Source organism: Aedes aegypti, chromosome 3 (assembly GCF_002204515.2).
Source record: "Aedes aegypti strain LVP_AGWG chromosome 3, AaegL5.0 Primary Assembly, whole genome shotgun sequence".
Lineage (NCBI taxonomy): Eukaryota > Metazoa > Arthropoda > Insecta > Diptera > Culicidae > Aedes > Aedes aegypti.
In genome coordinates this window covers 15,055,309-15,081,670 of record NC_035109.1, presented here as the reverse complement: position 1 = coordinate 15,081,670, position 26,362 = coordinate 15,055,309, and the positions used below count along the sequence as shown (strand labels likewise).

General features: G+C 36.3%; 2 protein-coding genes across 6 annotated transcripts in view; one reads left to right on the top strand and one right to left on the bottom strand.

The window, feature by feature from the left end:
• Window positions 1-26,362, bottom strand: part of LOC5568063 (GATOR complex protein WDR24) — a 103,529-nt gene that overhangs the window by 49,871 nt on the left and 27,296 nt on the right. The window lies entirely within an intron of this gene.
• The window catches only part of LOC5568062, a 64,970-nt gene that overhangs the window by 33,234 nt on the left and 5,374 nt on the right, over window positions 1-26,362 (top strand). Inside the window, exon 1 of one of the 5 annotated variants that reach the window (XM_021850642.1) lies at window positions 12,189-12,926. The exons of 2 other annotated variants lie outside the window; for them this stretch is intronic. In XM_021850642.1, the coding sequence (XP_021706334.1) occupies window positions 12,916-12,926 (11 nt within the window). In that variant the 5' untranslated portion in view covers window positions 12,189-12,915. Of the gene's footprint in view, window positions 1-12,188; window positions 12,927-22,564; window positions 22,761-22,785; window positions 22,950-26,362 lie in introns of those variants that run through there. 2 more of the 5 variants (XM_021850643.1, XM_021850644.1) reach the window with 2 other exon arrangements.

The window sequence follows — 26,362 nt, the reverse complement described above, 5'->3', positions numbered from 1 at the left end:
GAAAGTTACTTGCTTAAATTTACAAATGTCGAATTGCAATACAGTGGGATTCCGTTTTTGGCAACTTGATCGAAATTTTTAGTTGCCAAAAACAAATCCGTGGCAGAACTCATTTTTAAATATTTTATTTTATAATAATTTAATTTTAGACCATCACTAGGATGTTATCACCTTAACCTTATTGAACCATATGGTGATCTGACTTCGGAACGGTCACTTTGAATCATATTAACGCACGGGTAGAAATGAGAAACCTAAACTCATGATTACGCACCCTGACATCATGATCCCAAGGTGTTTTCATCTTATGAAAATACACCAGGAGCTGCACTCATGATATTATGAGTCAGATTGCCGTAACACAACACAAGCGTTATGTTTTTGTATCTGATTGCTCGAAAAACATGACTCGTGCATCCATTTATGATCTATTTAAAGTTCTATCAGTCAACCCAATAAAATGAAAACACAAAAAAAAAAAAAACAAAATATACTAGAGCAAGATTCGTACCAAGAACTTTCGGATTGAGAGCCATGTACTTTACCGCACTGCTAATTTGTTGTGTTGAATTGTGGCCAATTTGTGGATAATCGATGCGAATGGGTTAATGCAAAGTGCACTGCTTAGTCTTGCCAATTTGGATGTCACGCTTATGGAGAATTATGATTATGACTCCAGAACAATTTCCACACGTGTTCATGTAACTCTCCATTGAGGTATTCTAAGAAGTCCGAAGAAAAATAAAAAAAAAACTAGAGAAATATTTTGAACGATTTTTTGAAAACTTTTTGGTTTTGATTTCTTATAAAATAAATGGCGATATCTTACAAGAAGTAGTTAGAAGAATACCCAAGTAACCATGAAGCATTATATCATTGTTTATATAAAGCAGCTGCATTGCCATAAGCTTATCGTTAAAGTAGTTTAAAAGTGGAAAAAGCCCCTTTCACAGTCGAACTAATGCAAGAATATTCATAATGCAACCAAGCAATTCATTAAGTAATATTAGGGCAATGATACATTTGTAATGTAGCGTTAATGCTCTATTGCCTGACAGCTCTTAACATTTGTCGAATAAAAGCAATGTCGCATCAATATTGTTGATATACAGTAAAATACGTGCAATGTTATAATGCTTGGGGTTACTTGGGTATTCTTCATATTATCAAAAGGAATCTCAGGAGAAATTTTTCAGCAAACTCCTGGACTGACATAATAATTTTGTGACATCATTATCCTCTGTTGAATGTAGAAACATGTGACGACAGTGCCAATTTTTTGCACGTGACCATCTCAAATTCCCGGTTTTCCCGTCTATTTACCGGTGGATTCAAATTTCCTGCTTTTTCCCGGTTCAGTCGCTACCCTGCAAACGTTGTTGTTGTAAGTTACCAAAACAACACCTCGTGTGGATGAACTGCAAACCGCATTCAATCACATCAGAGTCCGTGATTCTAATAACTTAACAACAAAAGTAACACACATAGAAGCATTTATCTGTAAAACTGTTTTATTGTCACTAGCCGAAAGTAGTAAAATTATCATAACCACGAGCGAGAAAAAAACATGAGGGAAAATTTCTCACTTTTCAAACGACTATTCAACTATATACAGAACACACATGTTTTAAATTGTGTTAACTTTATTTTATTTTGTCAAATTACTTTCGAAATAATAATTTAAACGTAAAAATATTAGATTTCTAAAACATTTACCTATGTGACACTTTTTGAACAGTCATCAATAATTTTAATGTTTATCATCCTATAATTCAAGTTTCAAATTTTCTAAAGTTTGATGGAAATTAGAAACTTTTTATGAAAAAATCAATCCGCCAAATCAAGTCAAAGAAGTAAGCTTGGCATAGGAACCTAGAGAGACAATTTTTAGATTCTACTAGGCTTTTTTTCAAACCGAAAAAATATCAGTAACTTGTATACCTAACTTGAAATATACTTTCCTTTTTCATACCTTTGAAACAAAGTGTCACACTAACAATGCATTAATTTGCTAAACCTATTGATAAAAAAATATTTATTATATGACATCTGGTATGATACTCGCATTACCAAAGATTCCCCGTTTTACAGTGACTGCCTATTTTCGTAGTTCCCCGAACATTCATTCGAAACTCGAAACAACCGTGTACAAATCCCACTATTTTGCGGTAAAGTCCAGTACCCATTAGCAATTCACCAAACCAGATGCGTCTGGTCTAGCGACGTTACATCGATGGCTTTGTTTTCCGCTAGTTGATTACCACCTAGAGAGATTTATTGTTCATAATAGGGATTAGTTTCTCTCGTTCGTTATCACTTGAGTTCTCTAATTGACAGATCAAATTAGAAGCTGATTAATCGTTTCTATAATAATGTGTAGCAGTCGAATGTTTTATTTGAAGCTCACATGAAAGTCACATGAGGAAAACATACCCAAACACAAACAACTCGGACTATTTAGACAAATACGTTATTCAAATAACACAGACTTGGAGTAAAACATGTTGTCAATTCTTATTTCAGTAAGAATACAGTTATTCTTTTAAGGACAACTTTTTCGTTACGCAACGCATACGTCCTGAAAGGGTTATATGATGGTTCCAACAAACGATTCAACTCTTCACTTGTAAGAGATTCTAACAAGTTAAGTGACACTCAAGTTATTGGCAAAATTCCCAAGCAATAAATATACGGTTATTTCCACCACTCACAGGGCTAATTCAATATTCATTGCCCAGTTCCCGCGACACCTTCCCCAAGACGACGACCGATCAACTATTTGTTTCAATACCAATATCAATGTATCGATATATGCGATTCGAAGCCGGTGTGTAGGAGTAGCAATGCGGAGCAGTCGGAAGGAAGCGCATGTTACCTTGATGGCGTTCATCGGCACCTTTGGCCTGGTCAGCGCATTGCTGTGAACAGCATTTCTGCATGCAAATTACGGTCACACCGCCCCATGCATCAGTCCAAAAATAAACACACGTTTCAAGTCAAAGTCACTATTCGGTAGACCCGTGAGTACCGATAACCATCAATGCATCTAATGGCAAACATTGATGTTCTTGTTCGATTATTAGGCTGCTACATGATCAATAGATACGTAACACGTTCGTTATCTCGCGTGCAATTTTTTGGTCAAATCCACATAACCGGTTATAGCTTGCGATCTACGCACTGTAGAAGATCAGGTATATCTAGGACCGACGCCATCCATTGTGAACGCATCAAACAAAACATTGTAAAGAGGTTTGTGGGATTCGAGTGCGGTGTAATTATGTACACTATCAGTCAAAAGTATGAAACTGTATCACCGAGTATTGCACTACTCCGAAAAGCTTAGAATCACTACTGGTAAGCACAAGTTGCTGTTGTACTGCTCTAAATTTGTCTGATGTTGCAATACTCGATGATGCGATTCCATACTTTCGGCGGGTAGTAAAACTACCACCGTACTAAATACTGCAGCCGATTGGGGTGTCTAGGAGGCGTGTCGCGTGGTCCAAATAAGTGGATTAGCTCATTAAAAGATCGATGCGAATGTCTGGTACCGCGTGCCACTACTGGCAGCCAGCACGACATAAAATTATGACCTCCGCGCGGCAGTGATGTTGGCTTGTGCTCCGATGATGCATTATTTCTCGGTCATGGTTTTGCACGGGCGATTATTAGCATTGCGATTTCTGCGCACCACGGGCAATGCCGTGCTTCAGACGGACAAACATATTTCCAAGAAAAAAAATGGGAAATATCGTTGTGTTCATAGATTTTCAAATTTTTATAGATCATGAATTTTGTATCCATTCCCTGTACATTATCGTTCGTGCTGCCCCTCGGTGGTAATAAATTAGAAGTAATTGAAAGTGCGTTTGAGTCGTTGTTCGTATATCAAGTTAAATCACAACGTAGGAAAAGACATCCTGGCCGCAACATTGCATGTGGAACAGTACAAATATGGTTTGTGATTATGCGGGGTATGAATATTACATGGATCTTATAACCAACCAAAGGCGACTTTCAGGCTCTTACCACATCCCACTAATTCATTATCCTTTGCACGACAACTGTGGAGATGCAGAGGTATCAAACCAGTGGTAGAGGTGATGGTAACGGTTTGAGGAACAAAAATCGCTAGAACATAACGCAAGTTCGTTTTCCATTCATTTAAACACATCATTCAAAAAGTTTTCAATTCTATTTCACGTAAAAAAACAATCAAAACAAAAAAAATAATTATAAAACCATTGAGTCTTTCAAAAACTGGACCATTACATTTTAAACATCATTGGGGCTACTACTTGCCTGTTGATGTAGTATAAACAAATAAACAAACTTGTATTGAAGTACGTATGTGTCACCTCAATAAAAGGCAAACCCACTGTGCTTCTATTCTGGCCATAGAAGTATTATGGAAATCCCACTTTACAGTATTTTGTCATCATCTAACCGCATCGTAGTCAAGCTTCATCAGCACAGCAGCACACGATCTGATCGTCGCTACCCTCTCTCATGCACACCCGCCCGCTAGAAGTATCATTCGCGAAATTTCATTCCTTGATTGCTGTTATCCACATCCACATCCAGCAGCGCCGAGGGAATCCGCGCCAATCGCAATGGATAAAGGCATGGGCGTAGCCAGGGTCAGATATACAACCTTCTACAATATTGTTCGCCATGATGTCAAGTAGTGTTTTTGATATTCTGGATTCAATTGAACGCGATCAACAATGTTCCTAAACGAAACAGTAAATGATGTGCCGTTTCCCATATATTTGATCTGGAAATCCCATAATAACTTCCAGTCAAATGCGTCAGCTCACGGAACGACCAAATGAGCAGACAGTTTCAATAGGTCTTCCTCTAACCCTAGGAAATAATCCGGGGGGATGCCTCGTGGAATTATACAACTTTATTTTTTTCACATACTGAACTGGGCCAGTCTACTCTATATCTATCTAAAAATCTTTTTTTACAGGGAAACTTGTTTTGAAGTGAATAAAAACTTACCAAGTTATCTTCTTCTTTCTGGCGTTACGTCCCAACTGGGACAAAGCCTGCTTCTCAGCTTAGTGTTCTTATGAGCACTTCCACAGTTATTAACTGAGAGCTTTCTATGCCAATTGACCATTTTTGCATGTGTATATCGTGTGGCAGGTACGATGATACTTTATGCTCTGGGAAGTCGAGAAAATTTCCAACCCGAAAAGATCCTCGACCGGTGGGATTTGAACCCACGACCCTCACAGCTTGGTCTTGCTGAATAGCTGCGCGTTTACCGCTACGGCTATCTGGGCCCCAAGTTATAATGAAAGTTAAAAAACATACAGTTATAACGACATCGCAACGGATCGTCGCAATAGAGAAAAGTCGTTATAGAGAATGGATATAACATTGAAATATTTTTCATGGTACCGTAATCCGGGGTAACATTGATCATTTTTCTGAATGTTTCTTTAATATTTCGTTTGAAAATGCAAATGTTGCAAATTTTATATTTTTAAAACAAGTACTGCCACTCATAGCTTGAGACTATATACTGTATTTTGTTAACTGAAAGATTTAAGCACGTTAAAAAAATGTTTTAGGCGATTTTTTGAATTATCTGATATGGGGTAACATTGATCACATATATAAACAAAGTTCGGTTATACTGAAAATGTCGTTACTTACTTAAACCATGGCTCCTGAAGCCGAATATGAAGGCCAAACGCTTACAAGTCATTTACTTTTTGAGTTATTTTAAAATTAAAAACACCTCGAACAACGGAATACGCCTAAAGGTAGGCAATTTCCTAAGGGAATTCTACGTTCTTAACAGTAATTCGGTAATGTTGCCTAATTGAGCATACTTATAAAAGTTTTGATAACGGAATCGTTTTCGGCGATGCCATTTTTAGTAAGAATCACATTTTCCTTGCTTATATCTTTTGCAGAACTTGTGTGAGACATGAATCTTCGGTAGTGTCATCCTTAACAATTAAAATCATTATTTCAAAAAGTTGATAAATTTACTTTTTTTTTTTTTTTTTTAAATCTTTATTTGAGTGTATTTTAACGCACGAGGGCTAGTTCTACACTTGATAAATTTACGTATAAAGTGAACTCAATTTTCTCAAAAAACATTAACTTTCATTAGCTCATGAATATAAGAAAGAGAAGCACCATTCAAAATTTGGAAATGTTTCATCAATAAATGATAATACGTACTTTTGATGAGATGAGTCATGCCGATCAATGTTACCCCGCTGATCAATGATACCCCGGATTACGGTACCGAAAAATGTCGTTATAAATATTATCGTTATAACGAGCTTCGACTGTATATATCTTAAGTAAAAATAAGTGATTTCTCGAGCATTTGAAAAAAGTTTTCAATTTATATTCTTTGAAATGCTGTCAATAAAATAATATTGCTTTCTCACAAAAGTGATCATAAAAGTATTGGAAATACAAAAATTCGATACACTGATTTGAGGACTTTTTGTGTCGGTACGTTTTGTAACTCAATATTTCTATAAGACGATGGTATCCTGAATATCGAGTTGTAGAGAGTCGACTGCAATTTTTTAAAAAAAGGTACAAGAATTCGTCTGCATAGATTTTTCTAAGAAATTTATTTATACATTCCCTATCGGACTCAATTAGAAATTCCAGAATCAAAAAAAAATCTGCTTAGCCCTAGTACATTCCTTAAAGTGTTTTTTAGATATCTTTAGTAACTCCTTAAAATATTATTTAGAAATTATTCCTCTTAACTCTTTTCGGATTCTGTTATGAATAATTCAATTAACTCTTCTGAAGATACCTCCAAAAATCCGTTTTCTTAACATTGTCACTGAAAATTCTCTATGAAAAGCAAACTAAAATATTTAAAAAAATGGTTAAGGGATACCTCTGAGAATTTTCCTTAGGAACATCTTCAAGCATTACCGTTGACCGAGACTAGAGTGATTTTTTAACAGTACAGTCAACTCTTCATAACTACATATTGCAGGGACCATCCAGCTGGGGATGTTATCGAGTTGTAGAACACAAATTCAAGGCGGGTTCAACTCTGGCTACAGAGTACAATGCATACATCTTGCACAAAACCAGTGCAACTGCGATCCAAGGGACTATCGAGGTAGCCAGGAAAACCTATTTTTAGTATGGTTCTCTAACTCGATATCGAGATACGAAAAATCGTGTTGAAGAGAGTGTTGACTGTAATTTAATTAATAGGCAAGTAGTTATAATCTTTTTTTTTTTTCAAGCATACTTCTCGAGCTTCTTCAAGGAAGTGTGCAGAAACCTTCACATTATTGAAATTTGTTGTTATTCAAAGATATGACTTCATCCAATGCTTCCTTCAGGTGTTACTATCATTTATCTATAAACATTAGAGCGGTCCAAGTCTTTTACAACATCACCACAAATCTCTCTGCAGTTCCAAAAGAAATGTCTCAAAATATTACTTTTTGGATGCCATAAATATTATTATTATTATTATATTATTATTAGAATTTTGCTGGACAAATCTTGAGATGATTTCTGAAGTATTTCTAGAAGAAATTCTTAAAGAAATTTCAAAAAAAGGATACATCTGAGCAAATCGTAGAACAATGTAGTAATTTTGGTGATCTGAAAGATTTTTTTCCTAAGAAATTCCTAAGAAAGAACTACCAGAAGAAACTATTATTTTAAAGAACTTTTGGAAAAACCCTTGTTTGAATTTAATTTAAAATCTCCAGAGAAATTCCTCTTGGAAAATGTATTGATTAGATTGCAAGAATTTCATTGAAGGCATCTTGAATTGATTTCTGAAAAAGTACTGTCAATTCTATTCTATTATATTCTAAGTGTTTGCACAGCCAATATTGAAAAGCATCCTGGGAATACAGAAATGTCTCCCAGCATATCCGTGATATGGTACAAATATTAAAATGAACAGGCCAACTGTGCAGACTTGGTTTGACGATAATTTAAGTACAATACAGTTATCAAATTATCCACATATGAATAACGTGAAAAACGCTGATTGATGATTTTTTTAATTAATGAAACGAGGACAACCGTACCAACCGTTTCATTTTAGGGAGATAGATAAAATCTTTTGGAGTGTCGTTGTTAAGGTGAAGATGAATCGAAGCCAAAGTTCAAATTTTCAAGAGAACGGATCTGGAGAACCAAACATCCGTTTAAGCTGAAAATTTAATCGATTGGTCACTAGCTGATGGTGACCAATCGATTAGGATTTCAGCTCAAACGGATACTTGGTCCTCCAGATCTGTGCTCTTGAAAATTTGAAGTTTGGCTTCGATTCATCTTCACCTTAAGAATGTTGATGCAAACCTTTTTTCCTTTTCTTGAAATGAGACACAGGTATTTCTTCCTAGCTCAAAAGGCTTGGCTTAAGCGCCTTTGCTCGCTCTCTGGAACGACATGAAGATCCACACATAACGCAATAGTTTTAAATAAATAACGAAAAATCAATCGACTAAATTCTCGATTAAAAAACCACCTTTAAAGAGTATATCGGAACAAACTCACCAAATTATCCTAGTCGAGTTTGCTATCCAGAGGGGTAACTTCCTTTTGCTTCTTCTAGAATTATTATTTGACTAATGTTCACTTTTAACACAATTATGATTTGAATTCTCTTCGGGCAGCACTACACAGTTTTTCCTCATATGAAAATAAGTACTATTTTTCACTTCCACCAGCCGAAACGAAATTTCGACGTGCGATTTGATTTTTTTTTCACGGAACCTAGTGAATCTATCAGTTTGCAGCGTTAGATATAATTGTAAAAATGTTAGTCAAATCCATTGAAAGTTTGTTCTTGCATCGGCCGATTTACAAACTCGTCAGCCGAATTGAAATTCTACGCGGAGAGGAAAGCTTGAAACACGTCTGCTCGCGCGCGTGGATTGCTGCGATCTATTTCTGATTTCGAAAAAAAAAGTACTGTCAATGCAGTGAAACAAACTTTAAAGGAATTTTCATTGTTAACCCTGATGGAACTCAAAAAGAAACATTTGAGGACATCTGTTGAGAAATTGGATCTAGAACTCTTAGTAGGTAGATTCCAGGAAAAAACTTGAGAAACATTTGGAGTGAGACTCATGGATTGCCTTGTGTTTTTGAAGCAATACAGAATACGCCGAGGAGTTTCTGAAGGAACTCCTTGAAGAATGCAAAATACCCGGAGGGAAAACTGAAAATAAATCCTGGAGAAATTTCAACAAGAACCCAGAGACAAATTTCTTGGGAATTTCTTTCGAATTCCATAGAGCAATATTTCGGGACTATGTTCTACGGAAGCAATGGTGGTGGAATATATTCTAGGTAATTATTAGAAGAACTGTATGAAATCATATGGGACCTTCTTTAGCCGAGTGGTTAGAGTCCGCGGCTACAAAGCAAAGCCATGCTGAAGGTGTCTGGGTTCAATTCCCGCTCGGTCCAGGATCTTTTCGTAATGGAAATTTCCTTGATTTCCCTGGGCATAGAGTATCATCGTACCTACCACACGATGCCCCAGTGAGTACGTAATGCCAAGAAGAAGAATAATATGAATAACGCGATAAATGCAACTATTTGATTATTTTAATTAAGGAAACCGTACCAACCGTTTCATTTCAGGGAGATAGATAATATCGTTGGGAGTGGCGTTGCTAAGAATGTTAATGCACATATTTTTTCCTTTTATTGGGATGAGACACAGGTATTTCTCCCTTGTGCCCTGGCTCAAAAGCCTTGGCTTAAGCGCCTTTTCTTGCTCTCTGGAAAGACAGGAAGATCCACTCATAACGCAATAGCTTTAAATAAACGACGAAAAATCAATCGACTACAGCTCTCGATTTCTTTGCTTCTTCTAGAATTAATTTTTGACTAATGTTCACTTTTAACACAATTATTATTTGAATTCTTTCCAGGCAGCACTACACAGTTTTCCCTCATATGAAAAAAGTACTATTTTGGATTTCCACCAACGTAAACGAAATTTCGACGTGCGATTTGACTTTTTTTCACGCAACACTAATCAATCAGTTATAACACTGGCACAGCGTTAGATATAATTGTAAAAATGTTAGTCAAACCCATTGAAATTTTTTTCTTGCATTTCTAAATCGGCTGTTACATACTCGTCAGCCGAATTTAAATTCTACGCGGAGAGGAGAAAAAAATGTAACAGTTGATTTGAAACACGTCTGTTCGCGCGCGCGGCTTACTGCGATCTTTTTCTGATTTCGGAACAAGTACTATCAATGTAGTGAAACAAACCTTGAAGGAATTTCCATTGTGAACCCTGAAGGAATTCAAAAATAAATGTTTGAAGACATCCATTGAGAAATTGGATGTAGCAGTCTTAGAAAAATAGTTAGTGGATTCCAGGTAAAATCTTGAGAATTATTTGGAGTGAGAGGAGTCTATAAGACTCATGGATTGCCTTGTGCCTTTGAAGCAATACGTTTGACAGAATACGCCGAGGAGTTTCTGAAGGAACTCCTTGAAGAATGCAAAAAACCCGGATAAAAAGCTGAAAACAAATTTTGGAGAAATTCCAACAAGAATCTCGAGACAAACTTCTAGGGAATTTATTTCAGATTCCATAGAACAATAGTTTGGGACTATGTTCGGAATGACTGTAAAAATTCAGTAGTTATTCCTGGAAGCATTGGTGGTGGGATATATTCTAGGTAATTACAGTTAACTCTCCCTTACTCGATATTCCGTATCTCGATATCGAGTTATAAAACCATAGCAAAAGTTGGTTTTCATGGCTAACTCGATGGTCCCTAGGATCGCAGTTGCACTGGTTTTGTGCTCTGTAACTCGATACCTCCCTAACTCGGTCCCTTCAATATCGAGTAAGGGAGAGATGACTGTATTAGAAGAACTGTATGAAATCATTATACAGTCGACTCTCCACATCTTGATTTCCTATATCTCGATATCTCTCCCTATGTTAAAGTGACCAGACGTCCCGGATTATCCGAGACAGAGCAATTTTCAACTTAACAGTACAGTGTCAATACTTTTTATTTCAATTAACTTAGTATATAGTACATGTCTTAGAATGAATATGAATGTGAATCGCACATCAAATATGAGCAGTGTCTCATTTGGAATGAAATCTGACAAGCGTCCCGGATTTTTTCCGGGACACATCTGGTCACATTACCCTATGTCGATGGTTTCTTCGGTTCCTTCATTCTGCATACATTTTCTCTCTCCATATCTTGATATTCTCCTTATCTCGATAGCTCCATTGTCAATTTGTTCCAAACTTTCTCTTTGTGTGTCGAAATAATCATAATCAAAGGTGACTAGACTAGATTTTAGTGATTCATAACAATTTTGGAACGTGAGATGACGTCTGCTTGTTTATTATTTTCCTGGTAACGGAGTGATTTTCAATCTAGTATTCATAAAAGAATAGTTCTTTGTCTCGATATCTCTCTATCTCGATGGTCCCTTCGATATCGAAATGTAGAGAGGCGACTGTATGTGTACCGTAGCCAAGTTGAAATTGTTAGTCACTAGGATGCAGAGTTATTTGAACATTTCCATGATTCACATTGGCATGGAGGGGATTTCTCGGCCAAATTGTCTCAAACTTTACAATAAGAAGCGCTTCAGTACGGTGCATATTGTGGCCAAATATGAGCTCCGTAGCTTTCAAAAAACCCCACTGCCAAAGTGAAGCAAAAGTGCCAAGAATAGGATCCGGCTCCCTATAGGTTAGTATTTCATGCAAAAACAGTGCATATCAAGCGTGTGCTTGAATTAGGGCGAATGTAACATGATCGACTTCTGTTCATCGATCCTCTCTTCTGTGCATAAAGGTGACTAAATGCAAGTTTGTTGGTATACTTCCACCTCAAAATGTAAGATTGCTTCGTTGACTAGCGTCCTAAAGTGAAAAAGTGCAAAAAAAAACTCGTATTTTGTCACCTTCATTCACAGAAGAGAGGATCAATGAAGAGAAATCGATCATGTTACATTTCCCCTAATCCAAGCACACGTTTGATATGTTATGTTTAGTGGTCGTGGTTGCGTTAAACTTTTGGGGTCGCTTGCTCCAACAACCACCCCCCACCTCCGATGAGTATCCTGCATACGTCCATGGATATGGGGCTATAGGTAGGTAAGCATCAAGCCCAAAAGCGATCGCACTAAACAGAACAACAAACATTCAACAAAGCTTGCGCGGAGGAACAAGATCACACGCTTCCTCTCTCGAGCCCGTTTAAATCTTCCAAGATTTAGTTTCGCGATCGATCGAGCAAAACGTCATCTTCGTCGTTATTGTTCGAATATCCGTTGAATGCATACGCGCGTGTTTTGATTAGTGGTGCAGTGTGGAGGAGCTGTGAGCTCTATAAGGTCAATTTGATCGTTATCTACGGACGCATGCGTGAATGCGTTGATACAACTCGGGAGTCTACATCTTCTAAGTGAATTGCTAACTGCCACCGTATTGCCAAAGTGTGGGGATTTGCTATTTGTTTACACTGAAGATTGGCAACCTAGTGGAAGACGGATGGCGCCGGGCGGTAATCTTCCCCAAAATCGTTTGAATTTGAAGGCTGTGTGGATCATGTGTCGTTGAATTTGGTTCAATCGCGCAATTGGGAGTAATTGATTGCTTCAATACGGGCTGGTACTTGAAAAGTGGTGTGCAAATATAGGACGAAAATCACGTCGACAGTATGGTACTTGAGAGATTGGGAGGATTCAATGGAAGTGCGTTCAAGAATCAGTATTATCCGAACAGTCATCGTGGCAACTGGTGGTACCTACAATCTGAAGATACCGGAAGGATTTCGAACCAACCAGATATAGAGAGAACCTGTTGAACTGTTACTATATTACATTAACCTGATACTCTGGTGAAATGTGTGAGGAATTCTGCTAGTCGTCAGCATGGAAGCCAAGTAAGTACTAGGACGGATCCTCCAAGGTCAACTAAGAAGTCGGCTAAAGAGCGAAATATATTTTGTGTGAACGAAGCTGTTAAGGATGTTTGCCCTGTGAATGAAGTGGAAGAAAAACGTGAACGTGAATCAATTGAGGAAACATATAATCCAATTATGCATGAGTGAGCAACTTGTTGCAAGGAATATTAATTTTCGTTGGCGTTGGTTTCGAGCTGCCCGAAAACAAGCATGAGTATGCAGTCAAATGGTATAACGTGATACGGGTATCTATGAAAAAACTGCTCTAGCATTGCACGGCTGATAGTTGTATCAATGTGTTGTATCGTCAATTTGTCAACTTCAAATGGTAATAGAAGAAATAATTTTCTATCTTTCATATTGAGTTATATTCTCAATTTTTTAACATTTATTTTCGTGCCCGCGAATTTCAACAGCATAGCATATGAATGACGATTTTCGATAATTCACACTCGTTGCAACCAAGAAAGATGCTTACATAATGTAGTTCATGGGGTTGCTGTTTTTGCAGCGATAATAGTCCAATGTGCTAAACTTCGTAAAAATATGACCTACCTTAACTGCATTCCTTAGCAGCACGATATTGTATGGCATACTTGTACCATGCAGTGCATATTTGGGGTAATGTTGTCCAGTTTTGGTAACATTATGGCACAGCTGAGAGTAGTAACGAGAGGTTTTGCATCCTGGAAGTTTGGATGTGATTCGTGCATTCGCAGTTCGCGAAGCTCGAAACAAAGAACGTTTCGCATCATATAAAATCTGATTGACGTGATAATCGTATACTATGCGCCATAAAGCTGGAAATGTGCGTGAGAAAACCGTCGTATTTATCAATTAGATCGCTTTGACAATCCGTAATCATTCGATCAAGTTTGTTTGGAATAGACATTTGGCGTTAAAAAAAACTCAGTCGAGAATGCTAATATGAGCACGGTCTATGGGATTTTTTCCCTTCCACAACGAAAGCAGCGTAATCTCTTACCGATCGAAATGGGACTTTTGTGTACACCCCAGATACGTTGTAAACGTTTATTTTAGTTTACAGGTGGATGTGTCATTCTTAGGTAGTTTATCCACAAAATCCCAGGGGTTAAAGGGATTTTACAAGCCTTGATTTTAAAACAGATGTTAAGAGATTGGTTTAATTGCCGATGAGATGATTTGGCGAAACAACACTATGAATCATATTTACCTACAATTTTCAGTTCAGTTCAGTTCAATTTTCACTCCATTAGATTGCACAGAATGATAAAATAAATTTCAATTGTCTAATTTGGGTCATTTGAAGCCTTTGCCTATAAATTATGCATAAATGAATTATCTTTTAAGCGGAAATCATCTAGAATTTTTTATTTTTCTTCAATAAATCAAATTAGCTTTAAACTACAATGGTGCATCTTGTCTCATGGTTGCCATTTCTCTCTCTGTTTAGGTGAGTCTTGCGTCCATGTTGTGCACGTTTTGCCCCAAAAAAGAAGTACGTTGTGGACCCACAAAATTTGGGTTTGGGAAAAGTTCAATTTTCTAAAAATCCTATAATTGGGATAAAACTCTCTCAACACATTGTAGGGTTGATTTATGTTAATCAATCTTCGAGCTGTTTAGTGAAATACCTATGAATAAATGGAAAACCGAATTAAGTACCGCACATTTAATTCCACTAGAGTTTGTATCCTATGATACATACGCGTATTTCGATCTCAACTGTAAGGCCGTCTTCAATGTCGTGTACTAGACTCGACTTGCTCTAGTGGAATTAAATAGTAGGGGGACATGGGGCAAGAAGGACACCCGGGGCAAAAGTGCCAACATCAAATCAAGTTTTTGATGTTTAACGCAGGATAAGTATTAATTGAGTACTAATTGAGGGTTGTGTAAATATTACAGTTAAAAATGTTTAGTACAAAAAAAAAGAAAAATGTCTTTAACTCACCAACGCAAAATATGCAAAATATTATAAGAATGTAACTGGAAAACAAGGTTTGACTCCGAATAAAAACAAAACATATTGATTTTTCCGCACAGTATTGATGATTTTCAATTGTTTAATATAGCTGTGAGGAAATTTTTTCGAAAAAGTCCTTTTGACATTAAATTTTACATATATAATAACAGTATGTCTTATGGGACAAGAGGGACACCACAATTTTCCCATATAAAATCAAATGAACTTTTATTTTTCTTGTTTAATATTGCATTAAATCAATGTTTCCTACTAAATAAAATCAAAATAAACCATCTTGGACATTCAAAATGGTTTCTGAAAATGTTTACTATTATTGTTACAGTCAAATAAGATGAAAACTAAATTAATTTCGTAAAATTACTTTTTAACTATAAGTCAACTTTTATCCCTCAGTTGTTATCTTTACTTACTCTACAATTTATCGTTTAGGCGGGGAAATAATAATATACAAAATTTGTGGCATTTTGCTCTGGTGGTCTTCTTGCCCCATACGAGTGGCACTCTTGCCCCGTGCCTCGTTTAAAAACCTCATAAGAAGAGACATTTTCAAAAATCTCAAATCATCATGTGTTTCTTATATTTTTCAAATCTATCGATAACATCATTTAGAACAAAAGATGAGCTTGCCCCTACACTGGAATAATCTTCAAAAATTGTGCTAATCAACCATGATTAGAACCCATTAGGGGCCCAGATAGCCGTAGCGGTAAACGCGCAGCTATTCAGCAAGACCAAGCTGAGGGTCGTGGGTTCGAATCCCACAGGTCGAGGATTTTTTTCGGTTGGAAATTTTCTCGACTTCCCAGGGCATAGAGTATCTTCGTACCTGCCACACGATATACGCATGCAAAAATGGTCATTGGCACAGTAAGCTCTCAGTTAATAACTGTGGAAATGCTCATAAGAACACTAAGCTGAGAAGCAGGCTCTGTCCCAGTGGGGACGTAATGCCAGAAAGAAGAAGAAGAAGTAGAACCCATATATCTTAAAGTGTCCTTCTTGTCCCCAGCCCCCCTACAGTACTAAATTCGGTTTTTAATTGTTTAAGATTTATGTATTTAACCCGTTTCGGTCCGAGTTAGAAATTTAATTTCGAAAAATCACCCAAAGCTCAATAATCAACCGATTCGTATTAAAATTTCAAGAAAGGTGCATCTATTTATCTATTTTCGAGGAAAAATGTTCAAGAGCTCATTTTCGACAGTTTTTCAAATATCCCTGAATGAATCTTTGAAATACTTTCAGGAACAAGAAACTTCTGTTGAATCCATGAAAAAGAAAACATGCAAGATTCCTTGCTTTTTGTATGATTTCCGGTGAAACTATTTGGGGAATTGCTGGACTAATTTTTAAAGAAATTTATTAAATGAAATATATAAGAAATCCTTAGAGTAACTACTGGCAGATCTCTGAAAAAAGAAACAAATCTGGAAAAGGTAGTTTAAAACATAGTTGGATACCTGTAGAAAATCTACTAAGAATACTCAAAGGAACTCCTGAAGGAATCTGTGAAGAAATTCATAATTTAAGGAATTTCTTCACAGATTCCTTCGGGAGAGATTATTGGAAGTGGCTTATGGACAAAAGATCGGAAGATAAATCATCGAAAGGATAAAAAATTGAGAGAGAAAATGTCGAAAATTATATGTCTTTCGACCTTTTGTCATAGATTCATAAACGCGAGAGAAAAGGAAATCTTGAAGAACATCTGCAGATAAAGATGTATGTTTATGGAATTCCTGAATAAATTTCTGTAGAAATTTATCGACCGAAATTTGTTATGATAACTTACCGAGCTTATTTAATGAACAATCATTGGAGTAATTTGAAGAGAATGCTCTGGGGACATATCTTTAGGAGTCTGTGGAAGCGTTTTTAAGTGGAATAAATGAATAAATGGGCGTAAAGCCACACATACCTACACATAATGGTAACGTTTATTTTAAGATTTGGGAGTTTCAAACTAGAAGCTCAACTGTTGAGTATAAAAAAATCCTAATCATTAGCGTAAGAAATGACGAAATCGTAACATTACTCTCAGTCAAAAAGACGCGAAATTCGTATCTCATCAAGAAATAGTTTAAATTTCTGATAGACGAATCTTTCTAGAAGTCTATTAGTGATACCTCCGAAAATCCACTTATTTTGTTTCAGGAATTCTTTCAAAGATTTTTGAGTCAATTCATTATTTTACAACGATCTTTGAAAAAAAAATCCCCCTTGAGCCTTGGGCAAAAACACAACATCTAATAATGCTACTAAACAATTAAATCAGTTTTTCTTATAATCATTTACCAAGATAATACTATAGACACTCCTATAGACATCGTTGTTTTTCCATTTTTATTTGCTTTTGAAGTTTTTGGGAGTATCTGCCCAAAACTGCATATTGGTAACATACAACAAAAGTATGCAGTATCAAGTATGCATTTTTTTGCCAGTATGGGAAGAAACTAGAATTTCTAAAAAATTCCAAGAGCTCAACAATACTTATTTGAAGCTGAAGTTTTGTACCATTCATATCTCACACTGGATGAATAGACCGAAAATAAATCTGATAAGAGGCCCATATCAATGTGGATGCCTATGTATCTCAATGCAATGTGACTGTTATGAGGTTGAAATTTGGCAATGTATCAAGACATCTCGGTTTTTTTCGAACTTTCAAGAACAATCTCACAGATTTTATTAAGTTGATCGGAAGTATTTATGATTTGAAAACGTTCCACGATATCAACACGAATTCGTCAAAAATGTTGAATGTCACAAATATGCAGTTATGAGCAGTATACTTACCAGGAATTTCTCCATTCACCAAGAAATATCAAAAATACCTTCCCTAATTCTTCCATGAATAGGGTAGGTGTTCCCTTAGTGGACAGTCCCCTATAGTCGCACTAGTGACTTTTCACGGCCGTTTTGCTAGAAATCTTTTCAAAACATTTTTTGACATGAAGGTCAGGCTATTTATCTATGTACCATTGATTTACATCTTGATTTTGCTCAAAAAATGATCGAAAAAAATATTTTTGCTTAAAATTTGAACTCCCTTGCGCCTATAGTAAACCTATTGTTCCTATAGTAGCACTACTGCGAGAAACTATTTTTTATTATACGAAATAATTAATGAAATAATAACTTTTTTTACATCAAACGAAAGCTTAAGATCCACACTTTGTAGGAAAAATATAAAAGTTTTGTAAAAATACGGTTTTGATAAGTATTTTGCCGACGCCGTGATGCTAGTGCTACTATAGGAACAGAAATTAGGAATAGTGTTACTATAGGCACATGTATTCCTATAGTGGCACACGCGATAATAAATACAAACATTTGAGTTTTAGTAGGTTTTATATTTTTCCCACAAAACCAAGATAAAAAGCTATTAGATGATGTAAAAATAATGACGCTAGCATTATTTTTCGATTTTATACGAATTTTTGTTCTTAGCTATGCGGCTATTGGTACATCGACCCTAACTGCAGAGCTTCCTGCAAGAATTTACTCAGATGATTTTTAGAAATTCTTTTTAGCATTCTCGTCAAGAGGTCGATTTGAATATCAACAAAAAATGTTTCATGAATATTTCACCGGGCTTTTTCGTAGTTTTCCAGGCATGACAAAAAAGCTCGAGAAAATCCTTAACGATTCCACCATAGGCTATTGCAAAAACGCCATTTTAAATGTATTCCTAAGGAGTTTCCTCAGGACAGGAAAAAGAAGTTTTTCAAGAAATTCTAGCTAAGAATTTAGAATTTGTTTAATATTTTATTCAAATGTTTTTTAACAGTTCTTCCGGCAAACAATTCAGGAATATATTTTCAAGTTACTTTTCAGGTATTTCTTTAAGTATTGTGTCTCAATTCCCGTAGGGTATAAAGTATTAACATACTTGACTCACAATATACTAATGTAAAAATGCTAACTTTGGCAGAGAAAGTTCTCGTGAAGGTGTTCATAAAACACTAAGCTGAAAAACAGAGCTCTGTGCCGGTAGGGACGTAATGCCAAGAAGAAGAGAATGAAGTTTAATGCACACCTTGAGCACGAGGCATACGGGAAAGCACTTAGGTTCAGATTCATTCAAAAAGTTACCTCTGAATGTCTGTTCTGTACAACTTTTTCCAACCGTTGGGCATTCTCCCCAGCGCGAATGCAACCTCGCTTGCCTTACTTACGATGCAGCGAGCTTTCACGCTACGATGAATGAGCTTAGAAATGAGCGCATTCAGTGACTCTGATTATTCAAAAATATTTAAACACGGCTTTCGCATCAAGTTAAGTATAATCGACTACAATTGCGATAATTTTTTTTAGTGTTCAGCTATTAAGAGGAAATTGATCGTTTTTTGACCCGATTTGAGCCAGGAGACCTCCTTTATAACTTTAGCCTCAAAGTCCAAATGACCTCTTGAATGGGTGAAAATTGAATCCAGGGTGATTTTTTTAATTCTTAACTTCTTCTGAAAAAATCTTAACCTGGACCGACACGGGTTGAACACTTCATACATGTTGTTTGGTCTTCAGTTTGGCAAATTGTTTTGTACCAGTTATTTTACCTCAGGCCCCCCTAACTAACGAAAGAATTCCATCGACTACAGCAATTGACTATTTCGTGGCGATTCTGAAGGTAAAAAATCATATTTTCACAACTTTTAAATGTAGAGGATTTGATGAATGATCAAAAAACAATCAACAGATGGAACATAAACATTTTTTAAAAGTCACGCTGGCACGTTAGTGCTTCTAGTGGACGATTTGTCCTTTGAAGGAAGCATAAAACTAAACTACAACGGACTAGCACGCAACGCCCAGTGGCACAGCCGAAATACGTTTCTGACGAAAAGTTTTCCGGATTGAAACGGGAATCAAACCCATACTCCTCGACTCGATGCGGCTAAATGCTTGGTAACACTAATCGCACGTCCACGAAGCCCATACACCCCGTAATTGCCACTCCGGTTCGAATGTAGAAGACTTGAATCATAGAAAAACTGATCGATTTAATAAAAAGTCAAGTGTTTGAAATATGAGCCACGTTTGGAATTTGAGACAAAACGGTAGTTGGAACAGTTTTTCTCATATATTTGGCCGACTTTCTCCATACATACTTCAAACTTATTTAGTTCCCTCCGCTTAGAGTTGGCAGTAGCTTGTAGAGATTCAAATAAAAAAAATTGTCAAGAAAATTTTCAAAAATCCTGGACCGACCGGGAATTGACCCCGGACACCTTCAGCATGGCTTTGCCTAGTAGCCGCGGATGGTGGTAAAATGAACAGAGATGGTAAAATAAAGACCGTGCCTTTTACTGAGAAAAAAAAATTAATTAAATGTCAATCACGCACGGACGATTTAGAGCATTAATCAGAGTGTTAGAGTTAATACGGAGGTCAATTTAAGTGAATATTACGGTTGTTAAGAAAATTGTCCGGTTTGCGGTAGCCGCAGAGTTCTACCGCAGCTGTCAAAGTTCTACCGCAGGCTTCGAAATCATTCCATCATTGAAGCAAACAATTCAATCATAGTATGCTTGAAAGAGAAAACGCTATGAAAAATAGCAACAAACAACGATCATCAAGACGGTATCCAAGGTATCATTGAAGCCTACTGATGATTTACCAGTGCAAATCAATGATGTCACAGCTGCGGTAGCTTTTCGTTGAACCGTAAAACGGAAAGTTTTCCCTAAAATTACAATATATCAACAAAAACAAAGATTTTAGAAAACCATATTTGAAAATTAGAACTGACGTAACTTTTGGCTCGAAGGTTTTGCGGTTTTTCAGTGAGGTGAATATCGTTATGATATGATGTCAAATCAGCTACCTTTAGACTTTTTTTTGAATGGGTTACAATAATTTATAGATATATTTTTGGAAATGAAGTTGAATTTTTTGATTTTTGGAATTTTGGAGATGATATCCTTGAGGTGTTCATTTTATCACCTCTTCTCCTATTTTCTTGATTTTTCCGATTCAAATCCTGAAACATGAGCAATTTAGTTGATACTTGGATGAGATAAATAACAAATCTATATTTTCGAATACACGAGTCCTTTGATTAGTATATGAGCGCGAAGGGGATCAAATGTGAACTATTTTGTGAATGCTTCATAAGACATGTTATTTAAACGAAATTTCGAGAACATTAAGGTGAAGATGAATCGAAGCCAAACCTCAAATCTTCAAAAGCACTAATCTGGAGAATCAGATATCTGTTTGAACTGAAAACTTGATCGATTGGTCTCTCGTCGGTGAAAATGCTCACACAAGTACTAAGCTGATCTGTTCCAGTTGATACGTTACACTAGAGAGAAGAAGAAAATGCGTCGTTTCAAACTGCTTTTTTATGCGAGGTTTCAGACAATTCAACCAAGAAAAACCGTCCATTCTAAAGTGAAACGTGGAAGTGTCCAAGCAGATACAATATGCACAAATAGTTAATTGGCAAATAATGCTCTCAGTTAATAATTGTGGATGTGCTTGTAGAACACAAAGCTGAGAAACAGCCGATATCCCAGTTGGAGCGTAACTTGGAATAGGAAGAAAGTTCAAAGAAAAGACAATTGCTTCACAAATATTAAATCATCGTCTTTTGCCGGAGTTCAATATGAGTATATTGCCGACGTAATTATGGAATTACCGTATTCCGAAATAATACTGACCAGTTTTTTTCAAATTTTCTTTAAATATGTTACTTTAAAATGGTTACTTGTTGAGATACCGACATGTTCGGAGCCGTCCTTTAATTACTTAAGATAATTTTGACGGGTTTTCGTTAAGTGTTTATTGAATCACTTTGAAATAAAATAGATACGTTCTCAAAAGGCTTTTTGATGGAATGAATTATTAATTTCTAAATTTAAAAAAATGAGGTGCACGACCTGTTGGAAACAACCATTTCGCATAATCTCATTCTGTCTGTTTCTGTGTTATAGTAATAGGCACTGCAAACGAAAACAGCTACTGGATTCGAGCAGCAACCAATCATCATTTCGATATACATACATTGTTCCGGTCCATACCAACTTGTACACCATCGGGTTAAAAATAGCCGTCGATTTTCGCGGATCATCCTTGCCGTCGAGGTGTGTAGGTGCAACGAGCTTTTTATTTCGCACTCTTCTTTGGCTTAATTGTACACCCATTCGATTACTTGCATCTTCCAGCGATTTTCAAGGGCACGCTTTACGTAAAACACAGTTCACACTGTAGAGTCCACAAACGGCCAAACTCAAGCTAAGAATAAACTTAGGGGAACGGTTCTATTGTTTATCCTACCTCTCAATGTTGGGATAAACAATACAAAAAACAACAATTGGCACACCTACGTCACCTTCCTGTCCAACATAGCGTGAAAAATACTGGACCAATTTTTATACAGCTACCCTACTCAGTTTAAAAATAAACAATAAATATATAATCGCTTGCAACAAGGGATTGAACTTGGATTAAGGCGAAACGAACATACATATCTCAAGCTAATGAACGGACATGTTACAAGATTATTTACAACCTCGCCGTCTGCGTGATCGATAGCTTCTATCGATCGATGCAACCTCCTAAACGATGACGTTGAACACTGCATCGACTCGTCGTAACTGCACATTCATGCATAGAGTACATAAATGCGCTGCCCGGTTGTCATTTGTCGCGTTTTCCTCGCATCATTGGAAAGTTTAAGGACGTTCAGTGCAGGCATGAAGCACCGTTAATTGACTATCATTGCTTCGATAGGAAATTCGTTTTATGTGAGCAATCAATCGATGCATTTGAAGCTTCCGTCAATTCCAAATTATCGATTAAATTCCGGAAAAATCTGACCCTTACTAAATCAGCACGAGGTAAACCGCCAAGAAAACAACGTGCATCATATCTTTTTATGTTCCGCTGAGCTGGTACAATTGAATTAGCACCTGATAGACCTGGATCGGAGGGTGTGAATATCATCTGCAATCTTCGGTGCGGATCTACGAAAACAAAATAACGTCAGAACGTCATAGCTTTCGGTCACATGGTGATTGGTGGTTGAGGTATAGGAAATCTACATTTCTATATCGTTTGTCTTACTAATTTATCTTGCCAATTTTATGGCATCATTGAGAGATTGGGGAAATTCCGTCCCAGCTTGAAATGTTGTGTTGCATATGAGAAGTTAAAGTGGAAAAGTACTTCAGGGAAGTAGGTTGTATTTGGAAGTACGATGATCCATTCTTTTTTTTTTGTATATTTCATATGAACAGTGTAACAATACACATTTTGCACCAATACTTTTAGTATATAAGCGCATCTTGTTGCTGGATTTCAGAAGATTTGGTCGACAAATTCTCCACATGACAAAAAGAACAAGTCGACTGAAAATACTTAAGAGGGATTCCACGGAGGCATGCAAGTCGATTCTGATCGACCATTTCAAAAATATCTGAAACTTTGCACAGTTTTTCAGTTCCATCTAAATCGTCATTTTCCGATATCAAATCTTCAGGTTGAGTCACGACTAACTTTTCAAAAGGGTTTATGTGAAAATGGTTCAAAAATATTCAAAAAGCTGCACAGCAAAAACGGTTTGTTCGATTGTTAGACAACTAAAGAAACAAAGTTAGACAACTAAATATAGATATACACACAGTAAATTTTTTTTTTTTTTTTGCATTAAAAAACATCATTTTTTGTCACAAAAACTCAAATATCTCAAAACCCTATCGGAATACCAACGTAATTTTTTGAGGGAAAACGGTCCATTATATTAGCTATCTACCATAAAAATTTGGTGATGGTAAGCCAATAAACAAAAAAGTTATGACATTTCAAATATTTCACAAATTTGACACTTAGTGAATTTTTTTTTTTTTCATTGTTAATTTTTTTTAGGACCGCAGTTTGTTGCTGAATTTTTTGTTAAGGGTACCACATGAGGTTAACAAGTTGTTTTCATGATATTTTATTTAATTATTCATAACTATTATAGCATCTATTAGAAAGTTAGACGCGATCCAGTGTTGTGATCTAAAGTCTTGATAGTGTCATATTTTTTATTGTTCGTAACTGAAGAAAAATTCTCTCAATAGTGTTGAAACCTTTTGATAAAAGAAATCTATAAGAAATCTAATATTGAAGACAAAAGCTACAAAAAAAGTTTTCTATACAGGTATACGACTAGTTTACCTGCAAAAAGTTTACCTCGTAGAGAACAAGGCGGGTCTATACCCAGGTGATCTAGTATACGTAAAGCAGGTCGGTTTTCTCGGCGCTGGTTTTCTCCACAAAGTTAAAATCTGATTACACCTGGGTATAGACTACCGCTATGGTTATAAAAGATTTAATTGTAAAATTTTTCTTCAGTCAAGCAAACGACACCAAACTAGTCAGTGAAAACTTAAAAGTGATTTTGTTTATTAAAATCTAACGAGCAACATGAGTAGTCGCTTTCTCAACTGTTGCAGGCCGTTTGCAGAAAAAAAGTGTTCGAAAGAGCTACGAAATCTCACCGAAAGCACCATAGATAAACTGAAAGCGGCTGGTTATGCTCCAATGTCTACATTGAATACAAATTTACGCATTTGTACGTCCTGCCGTTTAAACGTTGACAAACGGGCAATCTGTACATCATCGGTGGATCAGGTTGCAGGAAGTTTGAAAACAACAAAAACTGAGGAATTACTAGATGCACCGACAACAACTGAGGAGTTACCAGAAGTACCAAGTGCAGATAGTCTTGCCACGGTACCATCAGCGACATCTGTTTCAACAAATCAATCAGAAGATGAGTGCATCCAGAAGGTCAACATCGAACGCTTCAACGAAGGGATAGCTGGAATAAAAGTGACTCCGATTAAATGGACAAAGATGGGTTACGTCAATTATCCCGAGAAAAAATACCGTGAAATCAACGAAGCTGTACGAAGAAACCTCTTCAAATTAGGACCTGAGGATGTGGAAAATACAGACTACGATGAGGTAATTATGAATATGAAGGAAAGGTTCTCGAATCTAGCCACGACAAGGAAAGAAAAATTATTGATTTTGTCGATGCTGCCAAGCTCGTGGTCTATTCAAGACGCCATTGATGAGTTCAAAACCAATAGAAATACAGCAAAAGAGGCAAAACAATTCAAAAATAACTGTCTTGCAACCAAAAATGCTAGGTCGAGTACTTCATTAACAGATGAGACAAAAGAAAAAATAATTCAATATTTTGAAGACGATGAAGTAAGTAGAGCTATGCCTGGCCAAAAAGATTATGTATCTGTAAAAAAAGATGGAAAGCGTCAAGCAATCCAAAAACGATTAATGATGACTACTTTGAAAGAAGCGTATACACGCTTCAAGGAAATTAACGAAAATATTAAGGTAGGTTTTTCCTCATTTGCAAGCCTTCGTCCAAGGCAATGCAAGCTTCTATCCAATTCAGGAACACATAATGTTTGTGTGTGCACAACACACGAAAATATTAACCTAATCTTACATAGTTTGAAAAGAATCAATTTATCAAAGGATATTAAAATGTTAACTGGTAGTCTTTTGTGTGAAAATACAACATCAAATTGCTATCTACGATCTTGTTCGGATTGTCCAGATTCTTCATCATTGGAAAATACTTTATTCGCTGAGTTTGAAGAAAATTATATTGATCAGTTATCATTTGAGCAATGGGTGACCACGGATAGGTGTGACCTAGAAACTATTGTAAAACCTGTAGATGAGTTTGTGTCATTTTTTTGCTTGAAATTATAAAGTTTAATTCCTCACGACTTTATTAAAACAGAGCAATCCCGCTTTTTAAAAAATACGAAAAATACATTACAAGATGGTGAATTTTTAGTCATTTGTGATTTTTCTGAAAACTATAGCTTTGTATTGCAAGATGAAGTGCAGTCCCATCACTGGAACGTACAACAAGCTACAATTCATCCATTCGTTATTTGTTCCAATGGAAGTACGCAAATTGAACATTTTAGTTTTATTGTAATTTCCGAAGATTTAAGACACGACTCAGTATCTGTAAATTTGTTCATTGCCAAAATGATTAACTTTTTACGCGTTGATAAGGATAAAGAAATCAGAAAGATATATTTCATGCCTGATGGAGCAGCATCGCAGTACAAAAACCGTAAGAATTTTTCGAGCCTATGTCAATTTAAATCAAAGTACGGAATTGATGCAGAATGGCATTTCTTTGCTACGTCACATGGCAAAGGTCCTTGTGATGCTATTGGAGGAACCATAAAGCGCATGACCACAAGAGCAAGTTTAGCCAAAGAACGTAAGCATCCAATTAAAACTGCAAAAGAACTATTTGATTGGGCGAATCGCAGAAAAGAAGAAGATTTAACAAAATTATCATTTTTTTTTTACTACTACTGAAGAGTACGAATTAACGGCATCAGAGCTCAGCGAGCAATATAATAACGCGAAAACGATCCAAGGAACCCAAAAATTTCACTGT